The 20,476-nt window shown below is 39.2% G+C and overlaps 1 protein-coding gene across 1 annotated transcript in view; it reads right to left on the reverse strand.

The window, feature by feature from the left end:
- MAPKBP1 (mitogen-activated protein kinase binding protein 1) overlaps positions 1 to 20,476 on the reverse strand; it is a 95,856-nt gene that overhangs the window by 45,493 nt on the left and 29,887 nt on the right. Inside the window, exons 4-13 of the mRNA XM_087704460.1 lie at positions 20,295 to 20,352; positions 14,206 to 14,376; positions 11,570 to 11,707; positions 11,247 to 11,429; positions 9,789 to 9,806; positions 8,896 to 9,056; positions 3,210 to 3,399; positions 2,003 to 2,149; positions 648 to 832; positions 471 to 562 (exon numbers count right to left, since the gene is read on the reverse strand). Coding sequence (XP_087560586.1) covers positions 471 to 562; positions 648 to 832; positions 2,003 to 2,149; positions 3,210 to 3,399; positions 8,896 to 9,056; positions 9,789 to 9,806; positions 11,247 to 11,429; positions 11,570 to 11,707; positions 14,206 to 14,376; positions 20,295 to 20,352 — 1,343 coding nt within the window. The remainder of the gene's footprint in view (positions 1 to 470; positions 563 to 647; positions 833 to 2,002; positions 2,150 to 3,209; positions 3,400 to 8,895; positions 9,057 to 9,788; positions 9,807 to 11,246; positions 11,430 to 11,569; positions 11,708 to 14,205; positions 14,377 to 20,294; positions 20,353 to 20,476) is intronic.

The raw sequence follows: 20,476 nt of genomic DNA on the forward strand, positions 1-20,476 counted from the left end.
GAGCTGGAAGGTACTTGGAGGTCTTCTAGTCCAAGCTCCTACTCAAGCAGGGGTTTCTATACCAGGCCTGTTAAACTGGCAGCCTGCAGGCTGGATGCGTCACATGCAGGCCACATCCACCCCGGCTCCTCAAAGACAAAAATGTCATGATACATCACAATGCATCATGGAATACAATTGGGTTTGACATCTGTGCCCTATACAATTCCAGACAAGTACAGTAGCTGTCTCCTCTTAAAGCTTCCAGTGACGGAGCACCAGAACTTCTGAAAACAAGCTGTTCCCCTGGTTAATTGTGCTGTCAGGAAATTTCTACTTAGTTCTAGATTGCTACTTACTTTCTTACTTACTTACTTATTTACTTACTTCCTTTGGATGTGATATCTATCCAACATTGTTAAGTGCCAGAAGTTCTAGGGAGACCAGTATACAAGATGAATGGATTAATGAATCAGTCAGTCAAATCTTACCTGTCTCTGGTCTAGAATATTCAAGGCAGAGGATTTCTGAATCATGGGCTTCTACCTTCAGCATCTCTCTTAGGGGCTTCAATTCATAGATCCTGAAAATGATACAAGCAAGTAAGCAGTTAGGGTTCTTTTGGTGTTATTATGCAGGGACACGCTCTTCAAAACTCCAAGGTTTACCTGAGAGTGCCTATCCTATCACCTGAGGCCAGGTGTTCCCCAGTAGGGCTCACACACACTGTCCGAATCCCCACTTTTGTATCTATGGCTTGTGTGTCAGCCTTCTCTACACCTCCAGCTGTATTGTATTCTGTGTCCAAGAGGGCCTGAGTGTTTTCATCTACATAGATGATTTTCATCAAATCCTAATGAGACAAAACAAAAGATTCCATTTGAAGCAAGCAGATGAAAGCAAAGGGAGGCACAGAATAAAAGCAGTATTGAATACTAATATTCTCTTAATATCAGCAACAAAGAGACAAACTGGAAATACACAATACCATGGGAAAGCAAAAAAAATTCCCAATCTTTCTAGCAAGCTTAACTGAGATCTGTGAATCAGAGTTAATAATAATATTAATAATAATATTAATAATATTACATTTTGGTCAGATATAATCAAACTAGATACAACTAAAAAAAGGCTATAAGGCTAAAATATACATGGATACAGGACAGTAATGCAAGAATATAATTTCACAAAGAGTTTCTGCACAAGGCCCTTAATGCACTGTGGAAATAAAAATTGGCAAAAAAAGTGCTGTAAATTCCATAGCATTATGTAACTAATTTATTTCAAGCCCATTTTTTTCCACCACATGGTTCTATAGACACACAGTTGAATGAATTAAAACTGGAGATGGAGGAGGAGGAGGAGGAGGAGGAGGAGGAGGAGGAGGAGAAGGAGAAGGAGAAGGAGAAGGAGAAGGAGAAGGAGAAGGAGAAGGAGAAGGAGAAGGAGAAGGAGAAGAAGAAGAAGAAAGCATCTGTTCAAATCAGTTCTGAGATAAGGTTATTTATGGTAGTGTTACAAGTACATTTCCAACCTTGTTTGATTCTTTCCTAGAAAATAAAATATCAGAATGCCTATACAGCATTATGCCATTCATACTTAGCCAGCTGATTTGTACACCTATATTATTTTAATGGTATACTCACAAGACATCAACAACATACATGTATAGTTGCAGAGAACCTTTTAAAGAAACAATCACACATTATTCATTCCAAAAATGGATAAATGGACGGACAGATACACACACACACCACTGGGAGACTGAAATAGCAATATACCAGGGGAGTTTTCATAGATGAATCTTAACTTAGTTCCTGATATAAGCAAAAACAACAACAACAACCACCTTGCATTGACAAGAAAATGTGTAAAATAAAGAAAATGTAAGCCACCCGGAGTTGGGCCATCTCAAAATTGTCTAAATAAATAAATATTCTGCATGCAATGGACTGCTCTTTTCCATTTCATTTTAAGTCAAAGATTAAGCCATGTCATCTATCCTGAGCTCAGACAGCCTTACGTTGCTCAGGATGTTTCGATGCAAGGAGGCCCCATGGATGTTTGAGCTCTCAGTGTTCCACAGGCGGATGGTGTTATCTGAGGAGCAAGTGATGAAGGTGTTTGGGGGCAAGCAAGACTGATTGCTATCCTTTACCTCAGGGTACACCTAGGGGGAAAGAAATTGTAACAGAATTAGAAACATTCTCTATAGTCTCCAAAACTGGGTGGTGGTTTTAACTGTCAAAGGAGGACTGAACCCAAGAGAAAAAACAGGCCTCCTTACTACCTGTTCACAGGTATGAGAGAGAGGTAAATCTCCTCACTCTTTCAATTTCCATGAAAATATTCTGCTTCGTTAATCTTTTAAGATGGTTTTACCAAGACTGTTTATAGCATCAGATTCAAGCTTCATAGAATGATGTGATTGGGATACTGTGGCAATTGGACCTTTCTATAGGAATTTGTCAATATAAGGATCCCAAAGATTCTGTTCTGATGCAAATGGAACCACTACATACTTTCATTATCCTTTGAGCATTCTTACACATCTAGGCCAGCAGGGAGCAGCACTTGGCTACTGCCATAATTGTGACAACTAGAAGGAAGGTGCAAATTGAACCTTTATTCCAGTTCCAAAGAGGATTAATCAAGACAATATGGAAAGATATTCAGGGTATGCATGCAGTAAATTACCTTAATTTTAACTGGATTTTGGAAGAACACTCAGCAAATGACTAACACCAAGAACTGGGACAATAAGAATATATTTTTGTAATGGAAAATCAACAATATGTGTCTATTCAGCAGCCACACAGACCATTACTGGAGACAAGCAGTCAGAGAAATCTCAATTTTTTATTACCCAGATCTAGGTTTTCATTTAAAACAGTTGCTTTATATTATTGTCTGAAGGCTGATCTACATTCTAGCATATACACAAGTTCAGTTATGTGGCTAAAGAAATATAGATTTTTCGACTTTTCTTTTCCCTTCCATTAATTCTAAATGGTTAATCATTAGTGTGCATGAAAAATATAACCTAAATAATACCTAAAAACCCCAAAATGCAGAGATGTCTAGTTATAAGAAAAAAAGAAAAACCACACTGGAATTCTTGCCATAATAGGAAAGTGCCTTCTGAAACACATTAATTTTGTAGGAAATCAGAAATGATACTATTGGTGACCCTCATTGCATCTGTATCAATATTTGTGACTTAACATTACCTCAATGTTCCAGACACAGGAGGAGTGGTATAACGCAGAATAAACCTTGCCCACTTTCTTGGGGTCTTTGACATCCCACACATACAAGCTGTGATCATTGTAAACACAAGACAGCCACTGGTTATTCGGATCAAAGGTTAAGGCAATGGTGTCTGGATACTTGGCATCAGTCACATTAGAGAAAAGCCGACTGCAAAAAGATAATACAATTGATAATTTTAAATAGTCGATATATAAAGGTACAAAAGACAGCAGGTTTGCTAAAAGGAGACAAATACAGAAATTGGCCTGTTCTACTAGTATTTTTTATGGTTACATATTTGCATGCTGTTAGTCATTTCTAGTATTCCAAATGCTGCACATACATCGTGCCATTGTAATTGTGTAACAATCCTGTAACTTCAGTCAGCATTGTTATCCTCGGATTTCAAATGTACTGTGAGTGTGTGGTGGCTTATGGCCATATGAATGCATGACTTAGCTGGCCCTAAAACCAGCAGATCTAATCTCTTTCCTTCAGTCAGACAAGAATAGCTTAAATTGTAATCAGATCTCAGACGGAACAGATTTGGTTTCGTACGGCATTATCCTATCCTATTGCAATAATATTGGGGCTTTATTCCTTATTACTGTTGAGTTTCAGACCAGATGTAACACTGAGATGGCACTGATTGCACTTATAGATGACCTTCGGAAGGGTCAGGAGAGGAATGGTCATCCATACTAGTCCTCTCAGCAGCTTTTAGGACCATCAATCATAGTATCCATAGATCCCAAAACTGGGACCAGTTTTGGAAGGAGAGTGAGGAACAGTGTTGCAGTGTTTCTCCTCCTTCCTCTGAGGTGGGTTCTGGTTGATGTGCGCAGGGGAGAGAGATTTGTATCTGGAACCCTGTTCTGCAAAGTTCCTCAGAGCTCTACTTTATCTTCCTGTTTAATATCTATATTAAGCAGTTGGGTGAGGTATTCTATCAATGAGGGATTAAGTATTGTAAGTATACCAATAATAACCAATTATGCAAACACAGGCAGCCACACACATAGACCAACCCACATACACCAGCCTGACTTCACTTCAAGTTTCTTTCTCATTGTCTAGAGGCTGTGAGGCCAAGAAAGCTGTGAGGATGGAGGAAATTGGCTTTGGCTTAACCGAAGCAAGACTGAGCAACTGTGGGCTTTAGGGCCACAGAGATCTGTGGAATTGCCCTATTTAGTTCTGAACAGTTCACAGTTTAGCTCACTCCCCCAAAGAAAACTGATGTGCAGTGTGGTTTTTTTTTGTTTTGCATTCCCACCTCCTGCTTAAAGAGGAGCTGTAGTCGTGAGGATGGGATGCTTTTCCTATCTCTTCTGCGAACCATGTCCTATACTGTTGGTCCCCCAGACAAAATTGTAGTTCTGTTCTCACAGTTCATCTTTTTTTTAAAAAAAAAAAATGCTTGAATAATTATAGTACTGTACTGAGAGTCAAGTATTTAATAAAACTGTGAGCTTTTGGAAATACCCAGGCAACCTTGGCACAGAGAATGGATTGCATGAATTGGTTATCATGGCAACGGTGCATTTCAATTTCTTTTAAACTCCAGGGGAAAATATGACTTAGAATAACTTTATTGTCACTTTGAATGTACACTAATCGGCATACATTAAAATGACATTTTGTTGAATACAGCTCTCAAAGGGTCACCACCTCCAATATACACTACATAAACATGACAAAATAAATACAAGATTATGCCTATACCAACATATATTATGTGACACAGAGAAATAACACAGTCTAATTCAGATGTATACATGTACATTGTGAGAAAAACAAATCTTGTAAGTTTAACAGATGGATGGGCATAGGGAACAAAGCTGTTACAGAATCTGATTGTCCTGCTAGAAATACCTTGAAACCTCGTCCCAGAGGGGAGCAACAGAAGCAGATCGTAAAGTGGATGTGTGGTGCTCTAACAATGCTTTGAGCTCCAAGCACATAGTGCTTATAAGAGTATCCTGAATAACGGGAAGTGAGTTTCCTATAATCTTCTTGGCTGTTCGTACCACTTTCTGTATGGACTTTCTATCTGAGGCACTGTTGCTACCAAATCAAACAGTAGTGCAGTTTGTTAAAACGCTCTCAATTGTGCCTGTGTAAAAAGTGGCCAAGACAGAAGGAGGAAGACGTGCTGTCCTCATCTGACGCAGGAAATATGCATACACCTATACATTTACTCAGTCTCTAAACCTCATAAATTAGAACCACGTGCTTTTGGGTGCTTGGCAAGAAATTACAAGCCTAAAATTGTCAGATTTTTTAAAAAAATAGATTTTTTTTTTAAAACAGGTTTTTAAAATACAGTTTTCTTGATCCAAATAACAGGAGGATTCTTTTAAAGAGTACGAAAGGACTCTAAGCTCTGTGAGCAATTCCACATATTCAAATCCTTCCAATTTTAAGATGCAGTTCTCATTAATTGTTCGTTCCGTCTGTCATAAAAATCTGGCCATGCAAGGCAAAACTGCAGTCCAAAGGGAGCTTACTATAAATGAGCTGAGGAACAACAGTGTGCACGTGCGTAGCTTTCCAAGTTTACAGCTTCTAAAACTAAACTGGCAGATCATATTTTAAGCTACACAGTACCTTGGCCTTTCCAAGTCACTAAAAAAAATCTGAGGCCAGGAGTCAATGTATTGAAAGTTCATTAGGATGTTCCAAGAACACAGACAGATGCTTTGTACATTTTTACTTATTTCTATTTCTCTCTGTTAGTTTACCATGGCAGTGCATGCTAAAACTCTGCCAGGAACAAAAGCTTACAAAGCATTAATAGATCTTGTGGGCAGAGAGATGAGAAGGGAAAAACAAGCTGGTTGAGATATTTGAAGTTTGCCTTTATATCAAAACATTTTTTTCTCAGAAAGTTATGCATTTAATTAAAACATATGCAGGCAGCCACCAAGTCAGCTTTATAGCAGTTAGACTTAGCAATAGCAGTTAGACTTATATACCGCTTCATAGGGCTTTCAGCCCTCTCTAAGCGGTTTAAAAGAGCCAAGGTGGCGCAGTGGTTAAATGCAGCACTGCAGGCTACTGCTAGATCAGCAGTACAGAGGTTCAAATCTCACCGGCTCAGGGTTGACTCAGCCTTCCATCCTTCCGAGGTGGGTAAAATGAGGACCCGGATTGTTGTTGGGGGCAATATGCTGACTCTGTAAACCGCTTAGAGAGGGCTGAAAGCCCTATGAAGCGGTATATAAGTCTACTGCTATTACAGAGTCAGCATATTGCCCCCAACAACAATCCGGGTCCTCATTTTACCCACCTCGGAAGGATGGAAGGCTGAGTCAATCCTGAGCTGGTGAGATTTGAACAGCCGAACTGCAAAACTGCAGTCAGCTGAAGTAGCCTGCAGTGCTGCATTTAACCACTGCGCCACCTCGGCTTTATATATGTGCCTCTGTATTAATTCAAATATCACTCTAGTTTTTCCAGTAGAAGATGTTGTAAATATGCAGGCTGCTGACTCTAAACATTTATAGACTTCACCTTGCTACCTCTGATATGCTCAGTCTACATCTTTTTGACTGAGTGATACTCTATGACACATATACAAAAGGAATTACCTCAGCCTCTCCCCCAGCTAAAGAAAGGGAAGGCCTTCTCTGGCAGATCTTAATTTCTGGGGACTTTAGAAATATACCAAGATGACTACAAGTAGTCCTTGACTTACAACCACAATTGAGCTCAACATTTCTGTTGTTATGTGAGTTTTGCCCCATTTTATAACTCTTCTTGCCACCATTCTTAAGTGAATCATGGCAGTTGTTCAGTTAGTAACACAGTTCTGGCTTCCTCATTTACTTGCTTCAGTGCTGTTATAACTTCTAATGGTCACTAAACTAACTCTTGTAAGTTGAGAACTACCTGTACTTCAAGATATTCTTGAGATGGGACAGAATTCTGGCCAGTCAGAGTTACCCCAAGAATGTCACCATATCTAATGCCAGTGTCAACTCTGAAGGGAACCTGGCTGAAGCCATCTTTTGCAGCCTCATAGTTGCCATGAATCCAGAGAAGGGGATGGGAGGGGGGAAGTAGGTAGGCCAGCTAACAGTCAAAACAAAAAGTTTTATTGTGAGAACCAAGGTCATCTCAACGGTTCCACCACAAATCCGCGAAGCCCTTCTGCGCGGAGACATAAGCGCGAAGACTAATTCGCGCCGTTCTAAGCACTGAGGAAAAACGCAACCCTACTGCGATGACATAATCGGGGAGGGAAAAATCGCGCATTCCCAAGCACTCAGTACCCTAAACCTAACCCTAAACCTAACCCTAAACCTAACCCTAACCCTAACCCTAACCCTAAACCTAACCCTAACCCTAACCCTAACCCTAACCCTAAACCTAACCCTAAACCTAACCCTAACCCTAAACCTAACCCTAAACCTAACCCTAACCCTAACCCTAACCCTAACCCTAAACCTAACCCTAACCCTAAACCTAAACCTAACCCTAACCCTAACCCTAACCCTAACCCTAAACCTAACCCTAAACCTAACCCTAAACCTAACCCTAAACCTAACCCTAAACCTAACCCTAAACCTAACCCTAAACCTAACCCTAAAACAAACCCCTAAACCTAATCCTAACGCTTACCTTAAATGAAGTCGGCTTTCTGCCGCGGCGCCATTTTAAAGCGCCCTTATGTTGCCGCGCTGTTGTCGCATCGGTGATGACGCGCGGTGATGTCGCAGCTTTAGCGCCGCGATTTTATCGCCGCGATTTTGACCAGTGCGGTTTTGTCGTGCCACGCATCTCAAGAGGTGGCAATTGAAGGCGGACAGGAGTGACCAAGCAACCTGCCAGCTACTTTCATTGGACAATGTGATTGGTGACATCTGGGAGGGGAAACCTTAGTTCTTTTAATTAAACCACAGGAACTTTTAGAGTTAGTTTTCACTGGCTGTGCCAATATGATGTATCCAATAAACATGTTCTTTGAGGAATCTACTGGTCTCAGAGTTCTGCTTTTGGCGGATGTGTTACTTGGAACGCTGGCAGCCAGCTGTACTACATGAATTACCAGCAACAGCAGAATAAGCACTACCTATGTCATCACCAAGAGACAGACAAGCCTCCAGAAATACAGTGCGGAGAAGGGGACATCTCAAAAAAGACCATCTTGAAAGCAAAGGTGAGTCCAATATAGAAAAACATTCTACTACTTTGCCTTAGAAATTGGATGAGGAAGGAAAGAATAAACAATGAACATTACCCCCCAAAAAAATGCAAAACAGCAAAAGGAAATAGAGTGAAGAGTTACAATGTATTTCTAAATCAGAAAATTACAAAGTAATTTACATGTTTTAATGCATGACACTGCTTTGCACCTTGGCAGACTGTTGACACATTTATCCCAGAACCATTTCTGCCAGCCTCCTGAAACATGATGCTATGCATTGACTGGGGACGATAGAAGTTGCAGCTTAGTATAGGTGAAAGAAACCCTTTCATCAGCAAAAACTTTCCCTCTTGCTCACTGAAAGATTTTATTTATTTATTTGTAAAATTTATTGGCCACCCCTCTTACCTGAAGGTAACTCTGGGTGGTTTATACATGTACTTGCAAATGCAAGAACGGAGAGCGAAGCTAAATTCTGACACAAGTTGCTTCTGGGTCTTTACTTTTCCTACCTGGCTTCTGTAATGCTGGCGATATCCGTCCCTAGGAAGTGCGGTTTAGGGAGTGTGGTCACAAAGTGAAGATTTGAAGGATTAAAAATCCGAACAGTACCATCAGCACAGCCACAGAAGATGTAATCGTGGTTCAGGGAGATGCAGTTTGCCACAGTAGTCTGGGGACATAAGATATCAACATGAGCCACTACATAACACAACAAAGCATGAAAGAAAATAGTAGTCAAGAAAGAAGGGGAAAAACTGAAGGAAGATGAGATGGAATCACTAAACATTAGGGTTAAAAACTAAACTGGAGGTATTCTTCCATTAACTACCAGAACAGAACTGTTTCTGTAGGAGAACTATTATTATAAGCTCCCGTTTTCAATAATTAGATTAGTGTCTCTCAACTTTGGCAACTTTATGACCTGTGGACTTCAACTCCCAGAATTCCACAGGCAGAAGAGACAATCTGTGCCACTCGTCATCTATCCAAAACTGTATCAGCACTACACCAGAGTGAAATAACAGCCACTTCATAGAAACTCTGAAATTTGATCAATGGACACTGAGCATGCTCAGTGAGGAAAGAAGAGTGACTAGAAAAAAAGATTTGAAATGGAATGAGCATGGCCGAATGACCAGGACAACAGCATTCAACAATAACACTAGGACACAGGGGTATGGATACTTCACTGAAAAAGATTTCCCTTGTATTAGGAATGGGAAGTAACACTATGTAAAGCAACTGAAGAAATAGACATAATTCCTGAGGAAGACCCAATCTCATTCCAGTTTTTAAATTCTACTGCAATGAGCACAATTGCAAAGAGGGGGGGAAAAACCACGACAAATGGGAAGGGTGCTAAGGCAATGGCATGTCGGAAACAAGAGACATTAGAACTTACTGTGAAGCTGTCTGTGTTCTAAGTAAAAGAAAGAAGGGTGTTTTCAGTGTCAAAAGAAAAAGAAGGAAAAGAAAGAGAGAGAGAGAGAGAGCATTCAGTTTGAAGAGTAAGCAAGGACTTAGGAGGTGGGTTCCTTTATTTAAAAAAGGGAGAAAAGGCCTAAATCTTTGCATTTACCATTTCATTAGGAGGAAAAGATTTTCACAATGACTTTCAACAAAAACACATCATTCAGGATCTATATAGACTGGGAAATCGAGACACAGATCTAAGAAATATTTAGGTCTAAGGAAAAATCAATTTACATGAAAGTTCTTCCTGACAGGTGGACTTCAACCAATCATTCTTTTTCTATCTTGGTTACGCAACTGAAGCAGAGTACTAATACATGGCTGTATGGATACAAGCACAACTGAGCAGATCTAAAATAGCTTGTGCTTATATTAGGAATGGGCTGTAAAATTAATTGTTTGCTAATGAAGTAGGTACCTTCTGATGCCATGATCTCCAGCAGTTTTGAGACTATTTTTGGCCAGAGTGAAACTCTGCAAGATTTACAAAACTACAGGAAGTGACAGTTAAATATATATCAAACAGAGAATAAGAATGCAATTTAAAAGCACACGGATAAAAAAGGTGGTGAACTTTTCTAAAGAACACCTATTTCTCCTCAGTGATTTCTCCTCATGAAATACACTTCTAATACTCAAAGATAGTTAGGAGCAAACACTTGGAGAAAAGGATTGCCATTCTTATATAGGTAGTCCTCAACTTATGATCACAATTGAGCCCAAAATTTATGTTACTAAGTGAGACATTTAAGTGAATTTTGCCACATTTTATGACCTTTGTTGCCACTGTTGTTAAGTGAACCTGACTTCCCCATTGACTTTGCTTGTCAGAAGGTGGTAAAAGGTGATTACATGACCTTGGGAAACAGCAATGGTCCCATTGAAGCAGTTGCCAAGCATCTGAATTTTGATCATAAGAATGCTGCAACGGTCATAAGTGTGAAAAATGGTCATAAGTCACTTTTTTCAGTGATGCTGTAACTTTGAATGATCGCTAAATGAACTGTTTTAAGTCGAGGACTATCTGTATAGTACATTCAGATTATCAGAGTTGGAAGGTCATCTTGTCCAACCTCCCTGCCCAAGCAGGAGATCTTACACCATTTCTGACAAATGGCAATCCAGTCTCTTTTTGAAGCTTCCACTGATGAAGCGCACAATATCTGAAGGCAACTTCTGTTCCATTGTTGATGGTCCTCATTATATGGCTCATACCTAGCTACTTAGATCCCATTTTTTTTCATACAGAAAGTGCCAGACATCACCCCATCCAAACATCCATTTCTGTGTCCTAGGTTTTCAAAATCCTGCGCTAAGAAAGCTGGTAGAACAGAAAGATCTTCTCACCCCAAAATGAACAGATACCCAAGTGCCACAGGCTACTTACCCTCAATTCCACCCACTTGTCCAGGAGCCTCTTGTCATTGAATTCACACAGCAGACCAGAGGAAGTGATACAAAAAGTGCTGTCTGCTTTTTTACCCCTGCCGCATGCCACATCTGTAAAAAAATTGTTCCTCAATTCTCCAAGCAAACCAGAACGCCCAAGCAAGGGGACCGTAGCATTCACCTGGTATGAAAGAACAACATGTCAAGACAGTTTCGCTTTGGGTTTGATCAACACTTTTCAGAAATAATCATAGATCTCACATAATTCTCTTAGTCATGAATATCTCCCCTTCTTTTAACAGCCTCAACAACGACCTTTACCTTAGAGGTTTTGCTATCAGCCAGGTACCAAAATTTGATGTGCCGGTTTCCAGCTGTAACAAAATAGCTGCAATCCTCAGAGAATGAAACTGCTGTCACTTTGCTTGAGACTTTATTGGCTGCCACAACAATGTTTTTCTGGAAAGAAGACAGTTGATCAAGTCAGATGTTCTGCTAATTAAATCTATTTGTCTGATTTAGGCACAAATCAGACCTCTAGGAATACACAGCAATACCTCCCAGAGTGTATACATGGAAATACTACAGCCTCCCACAGATCAAGTGAGTGTGTGTGTGTGTGTGTGTTTGTGTGTGTGTGTGTGTGTGTTTGTAAAGAAACAGACATTGCAATCTCTGGAACTTTAAAATATATTGCTCGCTTACCTTTCATTAGCCACAGCTAACATCGTCAGAGTATAAAAACCATTAAAGAGCTACCTGACTTTATACACTATTAATCAATTTGGCCATTGGGTGCATGAAGGCTAAGTGAGCAAATTTGTAGCAGTTTGGGACTAGGAATTAAGTTTGAAATGTGCATTAAAAAATACTGTACAAAAATATTACTACTATTGGGCTAGGATTGTTGCTACCCTTGGCATAAGTAACAACATGTAAAGTAAAGAGGGATAGGGCACAGAATCAGAACAGACCAAAGGCTGATGCATGAATAGAGAAAATCTTCATGGACAGAAAAAGGCCTGCAACTACCTCCCTCATGATCACATGAGTTGGGACATAAGAGCTCCATGGGGATTCCCAATGGTGAGGTAATTTGTGAAGACTCCCAACAAATCAAGGAGCTATGAGAGAAAGCAGGAATCTTGGCCTTCCATTGGTTTAGGCATCTGCATTGATATTAACCTTAAATTCTGCAGAGGTAAGATAACATGACTCCTCATAGTCTCCTGCTATCCCATATGAAAGAAAAATCTTTTGCATAGATATATACTAGGAGTTGCATTCTAATATCAGAAACCCAGAAGTAAATTTACCCCTGACTCACCAGGTCAGAAAAAAAGTATTTTGACACCACTTAATAAACATGCAGAGATAAAAAGCAGTGAAACAATTTATGACTAACAGCACAGTGTGCTGAGCAGAAGATTATATAAGAATGAACAAATCCAGACTTAACAATGACAGTTTACCACACTTAACTTCAACAAAAAAAATGCCCAGCATTAATTTGGCATATAAAACTCATTGCCATTTTAGTCCCTTGAGATAACCTCATTTATAGTTCTGATTTCTCATATATAATCAGATAAACTGAACACATTTCGGTTATACCAGGAAATAAATTAAGCACACAATTTACTCCTAATAATGTTTTGAAAAGGCCTTAAAGATAAAAAAAAAATACCCAAATCTTTGCTCCTTGAAGTGACATGTAGTTGTGTGCCACTTATTTTTAGAAGACAAACCAAATAAAACTCAGAATGTATTACCAGTTGTTTAAAAGAAAATATCTAATAGCTTTTTGCATTGAGAGTAAATATCGAAAACATAAGAAACATCAAACAGAGCCGTAACATGGGTTATTTTTTTTGTCTTAGCTTGTTCTGTAGACCCAGCCAAATACAGTTAACACAATTAAACGTACTTAAAATAAACCATGAGTTAGTACAATGTGTGGACCCAGTCAACCTGAGAAGAAAAGGGCAGTGGTACCAAACATCCAGAAGGCTTCTGGCATCTTCAGCTCAAAATCAGTATCCATCACTGCAGACCAGGACAGAATGAGATGTCAAAGTGGCCTGACCCAGCATTAGGCAGTTTCCCATCTATCTATCTATCTAATGAAAAGGAGATGAATCAGCCTGCCATGATCTTTCATTATGTGAGCCTTAGCAGTAACCAAAAATCTTCCTAGCTAGGCTGCTTTGCCATTTCAAGAATGTTTATTCTACATACTAATAACCAAAGTAATGAAATATTGCATTTTTAAAGCTAGAAGAGGGTCATTAAATGAACATTATTTCTGTCTCATTGAAATCTAGCATACAGCTCCATCACAAACCTCCTTTCATTTCAGTTATTGCAAACATAGAGCTTAGTGCTTTATCAGACATCTTTCCTTCAGCCTTCCATCCTTCCGAGGTGGGTAAAATGAGGACCCAGATTGTTGGGGGCAATATGCTGACTCTCTGTAAACCGCTTAGAGAGGCCTGAAAGGCCTATGAAGCGGTATATAAGTCTACTGCTATTGCTATTGCTATTGCTATTTTGTGAAGTGAGCACCACTTTTTGAGCTGAAGCCCAAAAGGAATCAGGGCCTACGGGCATGATGAAATGTGTATCATTGAGTTTTAAATTCAATAAAAATGATGAAAAATAATCAGAATGGTTGCACTCCAAGTTCTAAATTACATTCTTCTATTTAATTTCATAATTAGGAAGGGCTCTAGTCCACGTGCTATCTATCTTCAAGAATTCATGCAATCCTTGGAGCTCGGACTGCGTATTCTTGTTATATATAGCAAGAACAAACTCAAACTGGAAAACAGAAACTCAGAGTAGATTATCTGTAAGGAAACAGCATTGGTATTTTGAAGGCATATCATAATGCAACTTCTAGTTGCGAGCTCACTTATGCTCACATAAGGACTACAAAAAATCTTGCTATAATTTACCTTCCATGACCAAACATTGACTATCATGTCATGCTGATAACCCACTGAGACAATGTACTTGGAGCTTGGTGAGAAGGCCACACATGCCACTCCATACTTATGCTCCTGAAGTTCAGCCATCTGGGTCCGCTCAGCAACATCCCATATACGGACTGCAGGCATATGCCCACTCTGTAAGCAGAAAGAGAATTGGCCATTAGAGTATAGTCACATACATGCACTTTTATTCAAGCATGGAAGACAAGCCAAAACCCTCAACCACAACAAAGTTAGTCTTTTGCAGCGCTTTGACACTCTGTGAAACAACATGAGTGGTACAGTTCTTGACTGCGGGAAACTCTCATTTTCCAAGTTTTGCTTCCCTAACAGTTCTTCCACAGATAAAACTAGCTTAATAGCTTCACAATTCAACTACCAAGGTTTATTGTTCTTATGGTCAAATACATGCAGCAATCAATTGTGAGGTTAGTGTCAATGTTTCACTGGCATACGTTAGAGCATTGATCGAAAACTTTTCTCTAGGGACATAGGGGGGAAATTATGCTTAGCTTGCTGAATGCCTGCCAATCGCATTTAATGCGCCATTCAATTTCCTTTATAGTATCACCTTCCATTGGTGCAAAGAACCGTGGAAAAATACATGCTCAGCATTACAAGATAAGATAGAAAAACCTGCACATAGATTAGGGGTGAAATGGAAGTATATGATATCATCAAGAGAATAAAAGAAGGCTGGTCACATAGCAAGAACTGATCGCAGGTAGACCAAGGCAGTCATAGAATGGATCCCACTTGATAAAAAGCATCCACGAAAGAAACCTAAAACAAGATGGATTGTTGATATCAGCAAGTATTGTGGGCATAATTGACAAAAGAAAGCTCAGGACTGGGTTGGTTGGAAACATACAGCAGGGGCCTTCATCCTGCAGTGGATAGACAATGGCTAAATTATGGAGGAGGAGGAGGAGGAGGAGGAGGAGGAGGAGGAGGAGGAGGAGGAGGAGGAGGAGGAGGAGGAGGAGGAGGAGACGACAGAGACATGCAACAAAAGCATTATGATGTGAATTGGAGAAAGTTCTTTTTTTAAGCTAATGTCAGGATAATGATTGCTTAACATTATGTGTTCTCTATTAAGAGCAAAAATAGAGAAACTAGTATTAGTATGGAAAGGACCAGGAAGAATACAAAAACCACTAATTTATTAGCTTTTTAAAATCAAAGCCTGTTAAAATGGCTTTTTTGTTAGGGAAATGTCATTTAGTAGCAAATAATTCTAGGATGTTTTCTATATTTAAATAAACTACTTGAAAATGTGCAGAGGCCAATCTTAAGTGTGAAGACACAACAAAATGCCTATTTCTTTAGAATTCTAATACTGCATACTTGGTATCATATTCTAGCTTCTGCAATTCACTGCAACCTGTTCTCATTTTTGAGCAGCATAATTCTTTTTATCAGATATAAATTTGAAATACCTTCCATATCTCACCACTTACTTAACCTTGTTTAAGCTGCTGAAAAGTGCCACTGGTCGACCATCTTCTGAGTTGGTTGTAAAAGACTATTCCAAATATTTAACTTTGTTTCTAATTTTGATATTGCTTATGGGCTAATCAATAAACTAAACTACCTAACTTTGTTTCTAAACATATACTAAAGTACTACACTAATACCTGACTGACATGCTTTTCCACATCTCCTTGGGTGACAGAAGAATTAAGTTGCACAACAGCAACAAAAAGGAATATTAATGTCTGTATGTTCAGCAAAGAACTGAACAGACAAAATATTTGTGAATTCCAGAATTCCAGATTTTTTCTTTAAGATTCTGTCTATGTGAAATCTAGGTATTCAAGGCTAACATAACCCTATCTGTTCATGCATTCAGAGCAATAAACAGGTTAAGGAGAGATGAAAGGAGACATAAAAGGCTATAACAGGTGATCGTCACAACCTGTGGAAATAAAAATATGGAAGAGGGAGAGAAAAAGAAGGCTGCCAATAAACTTCCAGGTTAGCTTAAGGTGTTGATTGTGTTTAAAGCCCTGTGTGATCTAGCATGTAGGGCCACTTTCTCCTAGGAGTATCTGCCTCACTAATAAAACCCACCAGAATGGGCTTGAGAGCCAGTGTGACACAGTGGTTAAAGCACCAGCTAGAAACTGGGAAACCCTGAGTTCTATTACCTGAATTATGCACAAATCCAGCTGGTTGACCTTTTAGGCCAATCACTTTCTCTTAGCCCTAGGAGCTAGGCAATGGAAAACCACTTCTGAAATTCTACAAAGCCGACTGCAGGGACTCATCAAGCAGTCTCCAAGAGTCAACACTGAATTGAAGGTCGCCCAAAAGGGCTTGCTCTGCCTTTTCACTCGTAGTCTGCTATCTTCACTGCCATCACAGAGACCATTTTTCTCAGTAGATGTTTCCCATCTATAAAATAATATTCTGCCAGATATCCAAATAGCTCCTGGCTTTCATAAAATCCATCAAATCATGGCTTTTTCATCAGGTTTTATAGTCTAGAGTGGTATTTGTCATTTCTGGTAACAGATGTTGACTTTTGCTCAGGGGTTGTTAAAAGGATTAGATCCCCAGAACTGAATTCTGCCATATATTATTTTTATATAAATCATGCTTGCTGCTATTTTACTGAAATGTATATTGCATGTTTTTAACCCAATTTATAACACCCAGCCGAAGTCAGCTCTAATGGAAGAAGTGGGTAAGCTTATCAGAAATAAATTTATAAATAAAAATGGACACCGCCTAAAACATAAAATCTCCATTTGAAATGTACATTTCTGGAAATGATGTAATATATATATATATATATATATATATATATATATATATATATATTACTGGTATGTTAACTTATGTGGATGTCAAGGTCATATGCAAAATGTGGGTAATATAACTAAAATATTATATATTGAGTGGGTCAGGAGGAGGGCTGAGAAGATTTATACAGACCCCTCCCATCCTGGACATAATCTTTTTCAACTCCTCCCCTTGGGAGGACACTACAGAGTATTGGATTCCAAAACAACTACACACAGGGACAGTTTTTTCTCTCGCATCATCAATCTGCTAAACACCTAATTCTCACACTGCTGTCTCATATCTATGTATATTTGGTCATGTAGTATGGGTATAATATTATCATTTATATCTTATTATCTTCTTTTCTCCCTCCGATGATGATGATGATGACGATTCTGTTCTTTGCATGTGCACTGAGAACTTCTTTACCAGAGACAAATTCCTTGTGTGTCTAATCATACTTGGCGAAATAAAATGTTCTCTTCTGTTCTGTTCTGATCTGGTCTCCGACAATCTCTAAAGTCATCTTAAAAGATTCTTGTAATGGATAGCTTAAAATGTTCACATGTTTAGTCTGAGGTGGGAAATACATTTAAGGAATATACTGTGGATATATAAGAATAAGTTGGAGCAAGATGAATACTTATCTAACAGTGCAGTAAGAAAAGAAAAAATATATACCCTACACCCTACAAAACTATCCTGAAGTATTAATTACTAGCAGAAGCAAAGTCAACACTATAGGCAATCACTGCATGAGAGTGGAATGGGAAGAATAGTTGCCCTTAGCTTAAGGAAGAGAAGGAAGTGATGGAGGCACTGAATTCTACAGCCAACACCATGTAAGAGCTGAGCTGCCCAACCATGAAATGTCAGTGTTAACATTTATCCAATCCCTTGCCATTTAAAGTTCCTCTTCCCTACAGAGTGAACCGTTCCAGCCTTCTGCCGTTGTTTACTATATTGCCACTAAGCATAACTTTTTTTAAAAAATAATAATAATGGATTGCAGTTATTACAGTGTTTATGAGGCATAGTCAAACAGAGTTAACAGTTAATTCCACTGATTTAAAGTTGGAAAATGTTCTGTACAGCTTCAAAACTCCAAAAGAAGATGAGCAGTCTGATGCTTCAGAAGTCATGAGAGGCTAGAGGCTGAGCAGCCATCTGTCAAAGATACCGTTATTGCATCCAACTTTGTAAATCCTGCATTAAGCAAAGGCTGACCTCAAAGGGCCTTTCCAACTTAGGGTCTTATGTCCTGTGGCAAAATGTTCCGAGCATCAGATTCTCATGGAATAAGAGAAGCTCCCGCCTTGTCCTTAAGCGATCAGGGATACGTCGCTGCCCATTCTCAAGTCTAACATTGTAAATCCCGCACAATCATTCTTATGTTGACCCACTTACAAGCTTGCAGGTCACGTGACGAGCACTCGCATTCTACAGTTCATTGCTTGACTTGGTGGGAGTGGGGTGAAATCGCCCCTTGAATTCAATAACTGCACTCCAAAACATTCAAGATAATGAAGGGATTGTGTACACAGTCTATTAGTAAATCAGCTTCTTTGGACACACATGGCAGCCATCCAACAAGAGGCGGTCAACATTTTTGTGGGTTTCAAGCAAGCACCAATTCAACCTTCATAACACACACAGTGGTAGTATTGTACGTATATCTGGTCTACATCAGAAACTGAATACTGGCTTTTTCAGCTTTGTACATTTTTTTTAAAAAAAATGAAAACTTTTGTTGCCAGCAACTAAACCCAGCGCTGCCAAATCTAAAGCATCAGCATCTTTGTTACTATATTCAATTCCCCCCCCCCCGCAAAAGACCTTCCCTCATAAAAAGTGTAAATGAGACTATACACATTGGCTTCTTTGTACCCCATCCGAAGCAGAAATCATCATCATCCTTTCATTTTCTACAATGAAGGGTTTGACATTCTACATTAGGATTTGATTTGGAAGAGGTGCTTCAAAGCACATGGGAATGCAAGGCAAAACTGGTTTGCAGTCCATTTAAATCTTCTGTATCAAATATGAAGTTTTGTAAAAGCTGAAGACACATCGCCTTCAAAATGGTTTTGACCTTGCAGATCCATCTCTGTGGCTTCCCTGGTCTACATGGTGTCTCTCCAGCAGTTCTAACTGCAAAACAATCCAAAATGAGCAACTAGCTTCCTTTCTATTTATCCAGCCACTTAAATCAGTATATATCCATAGATTAAGAATTTTCCTTCTATTTAATAAAACAAGACATTCTTAAAATATTTTAGTAATCATGTATTTGTAACTTCAGCAACCCTTCTTATTTTCCCCTGGATCTCATTTATGTACCCACAATAAGGGTTTTTTTTTAACCTTTGTTCACAAGTCTTGCATTGAAGACCCCATGAATAATCAACAAAATGTGACCCTTGTACAAGAACCCATTAAACCATTAATGGTTCACCATTAAACCATATAGACCCCTGCAACACATTCTCACAGATCTAGCACAGATAATCTGGGATGTATCCTTATGACAACAATGTCCTGATGACACTGGTTTGGGGACCTCAAAAACATCCTGGTGATATTGGGAGAAAAATAATTATTTTTCAAAGAGAAAACCTTTCCTGTTCTTGAAGGTTTAAAAAGAAATCAGTTGATTCGACAGAGGGATTAAATCAGCTCCAGCTCTTTATAGTTATAAGCTGTCTTGATGACTCTCCTAATACCTGCATTCACTTGAAACTCTGTGCAGCCATAGCACTGAAGCTGTCAGCTGTCAACATTGTTCTTTCTGAGCATGCTGTTTCAAGTATACAGGCCTTTTTAATAGTGAGACTGTTGAGGAGCTGTTGAGGATCCCATGCTCTCAAAATGATGCCTCCATCAGTTAAGCTTGTTCAAGAGTGAGGCTCAAATTGAAGTGGAAGGGTAGGCAGCAACTGGCTGCCACCATCTTTACCTTAGCTATCAATCGAAAATGGGGAGTTGGCAGTCATCCACACCTTCTTGTGGTTCCAAGTAGCTGGTGTAGAGTATAGAATTCTGGTCTTTCAGGGTAGATGGGCAACAGCAATGTTACATACCTGGATCTCAGGCTCATTCCTCCTGCCACACAAAGCAAGGAGCTATTTTTTTTTTGTTGTTGTAGCATGTCTCTCTCCCCGGGTCATGAGTAAGGCTTTTAAGTCATTCCTGCCTTAGTTGACTATTGAAATATGAAGGAATGCTTGGATTTCTGGCACGAGAGCCATGTGATCCCAACTTACCTCTCCAGTAACCAGGTATTTTCCATCAGGAGAAAAAGCAAGGGCCGTAATAGTCTTCCTGTACAAAAGAAGAAATCCTACTGTGAAATACTAAAAAAAAAATCAATACAATATTGGCATTTTCAACTCAATAAAATAAGTAACGATAAGGCCATATACTTTCAGTGATGTTCCTGTACAAT

The sequence above is a fragment of the Thamnophis sirtalis genome, unplaced genomic scaffold (genome assembly GCF_051295495.1).
Source record: "Thamnophis sirtalis isolate CommonGarterSnake01/CBP01778 unplaced genomic scaffold, rThaSir2_p1.2 scaffold_1, whole genome shotgun sequence".
In the NCBI taxonomy this organism is placed as follows: domain Eukaryota; kingdom Metazoa; phylum Chordata; class Lepidosauria; order Squamata; family Natricidae; genus Thamnophis; species Thamnophis sirtalis.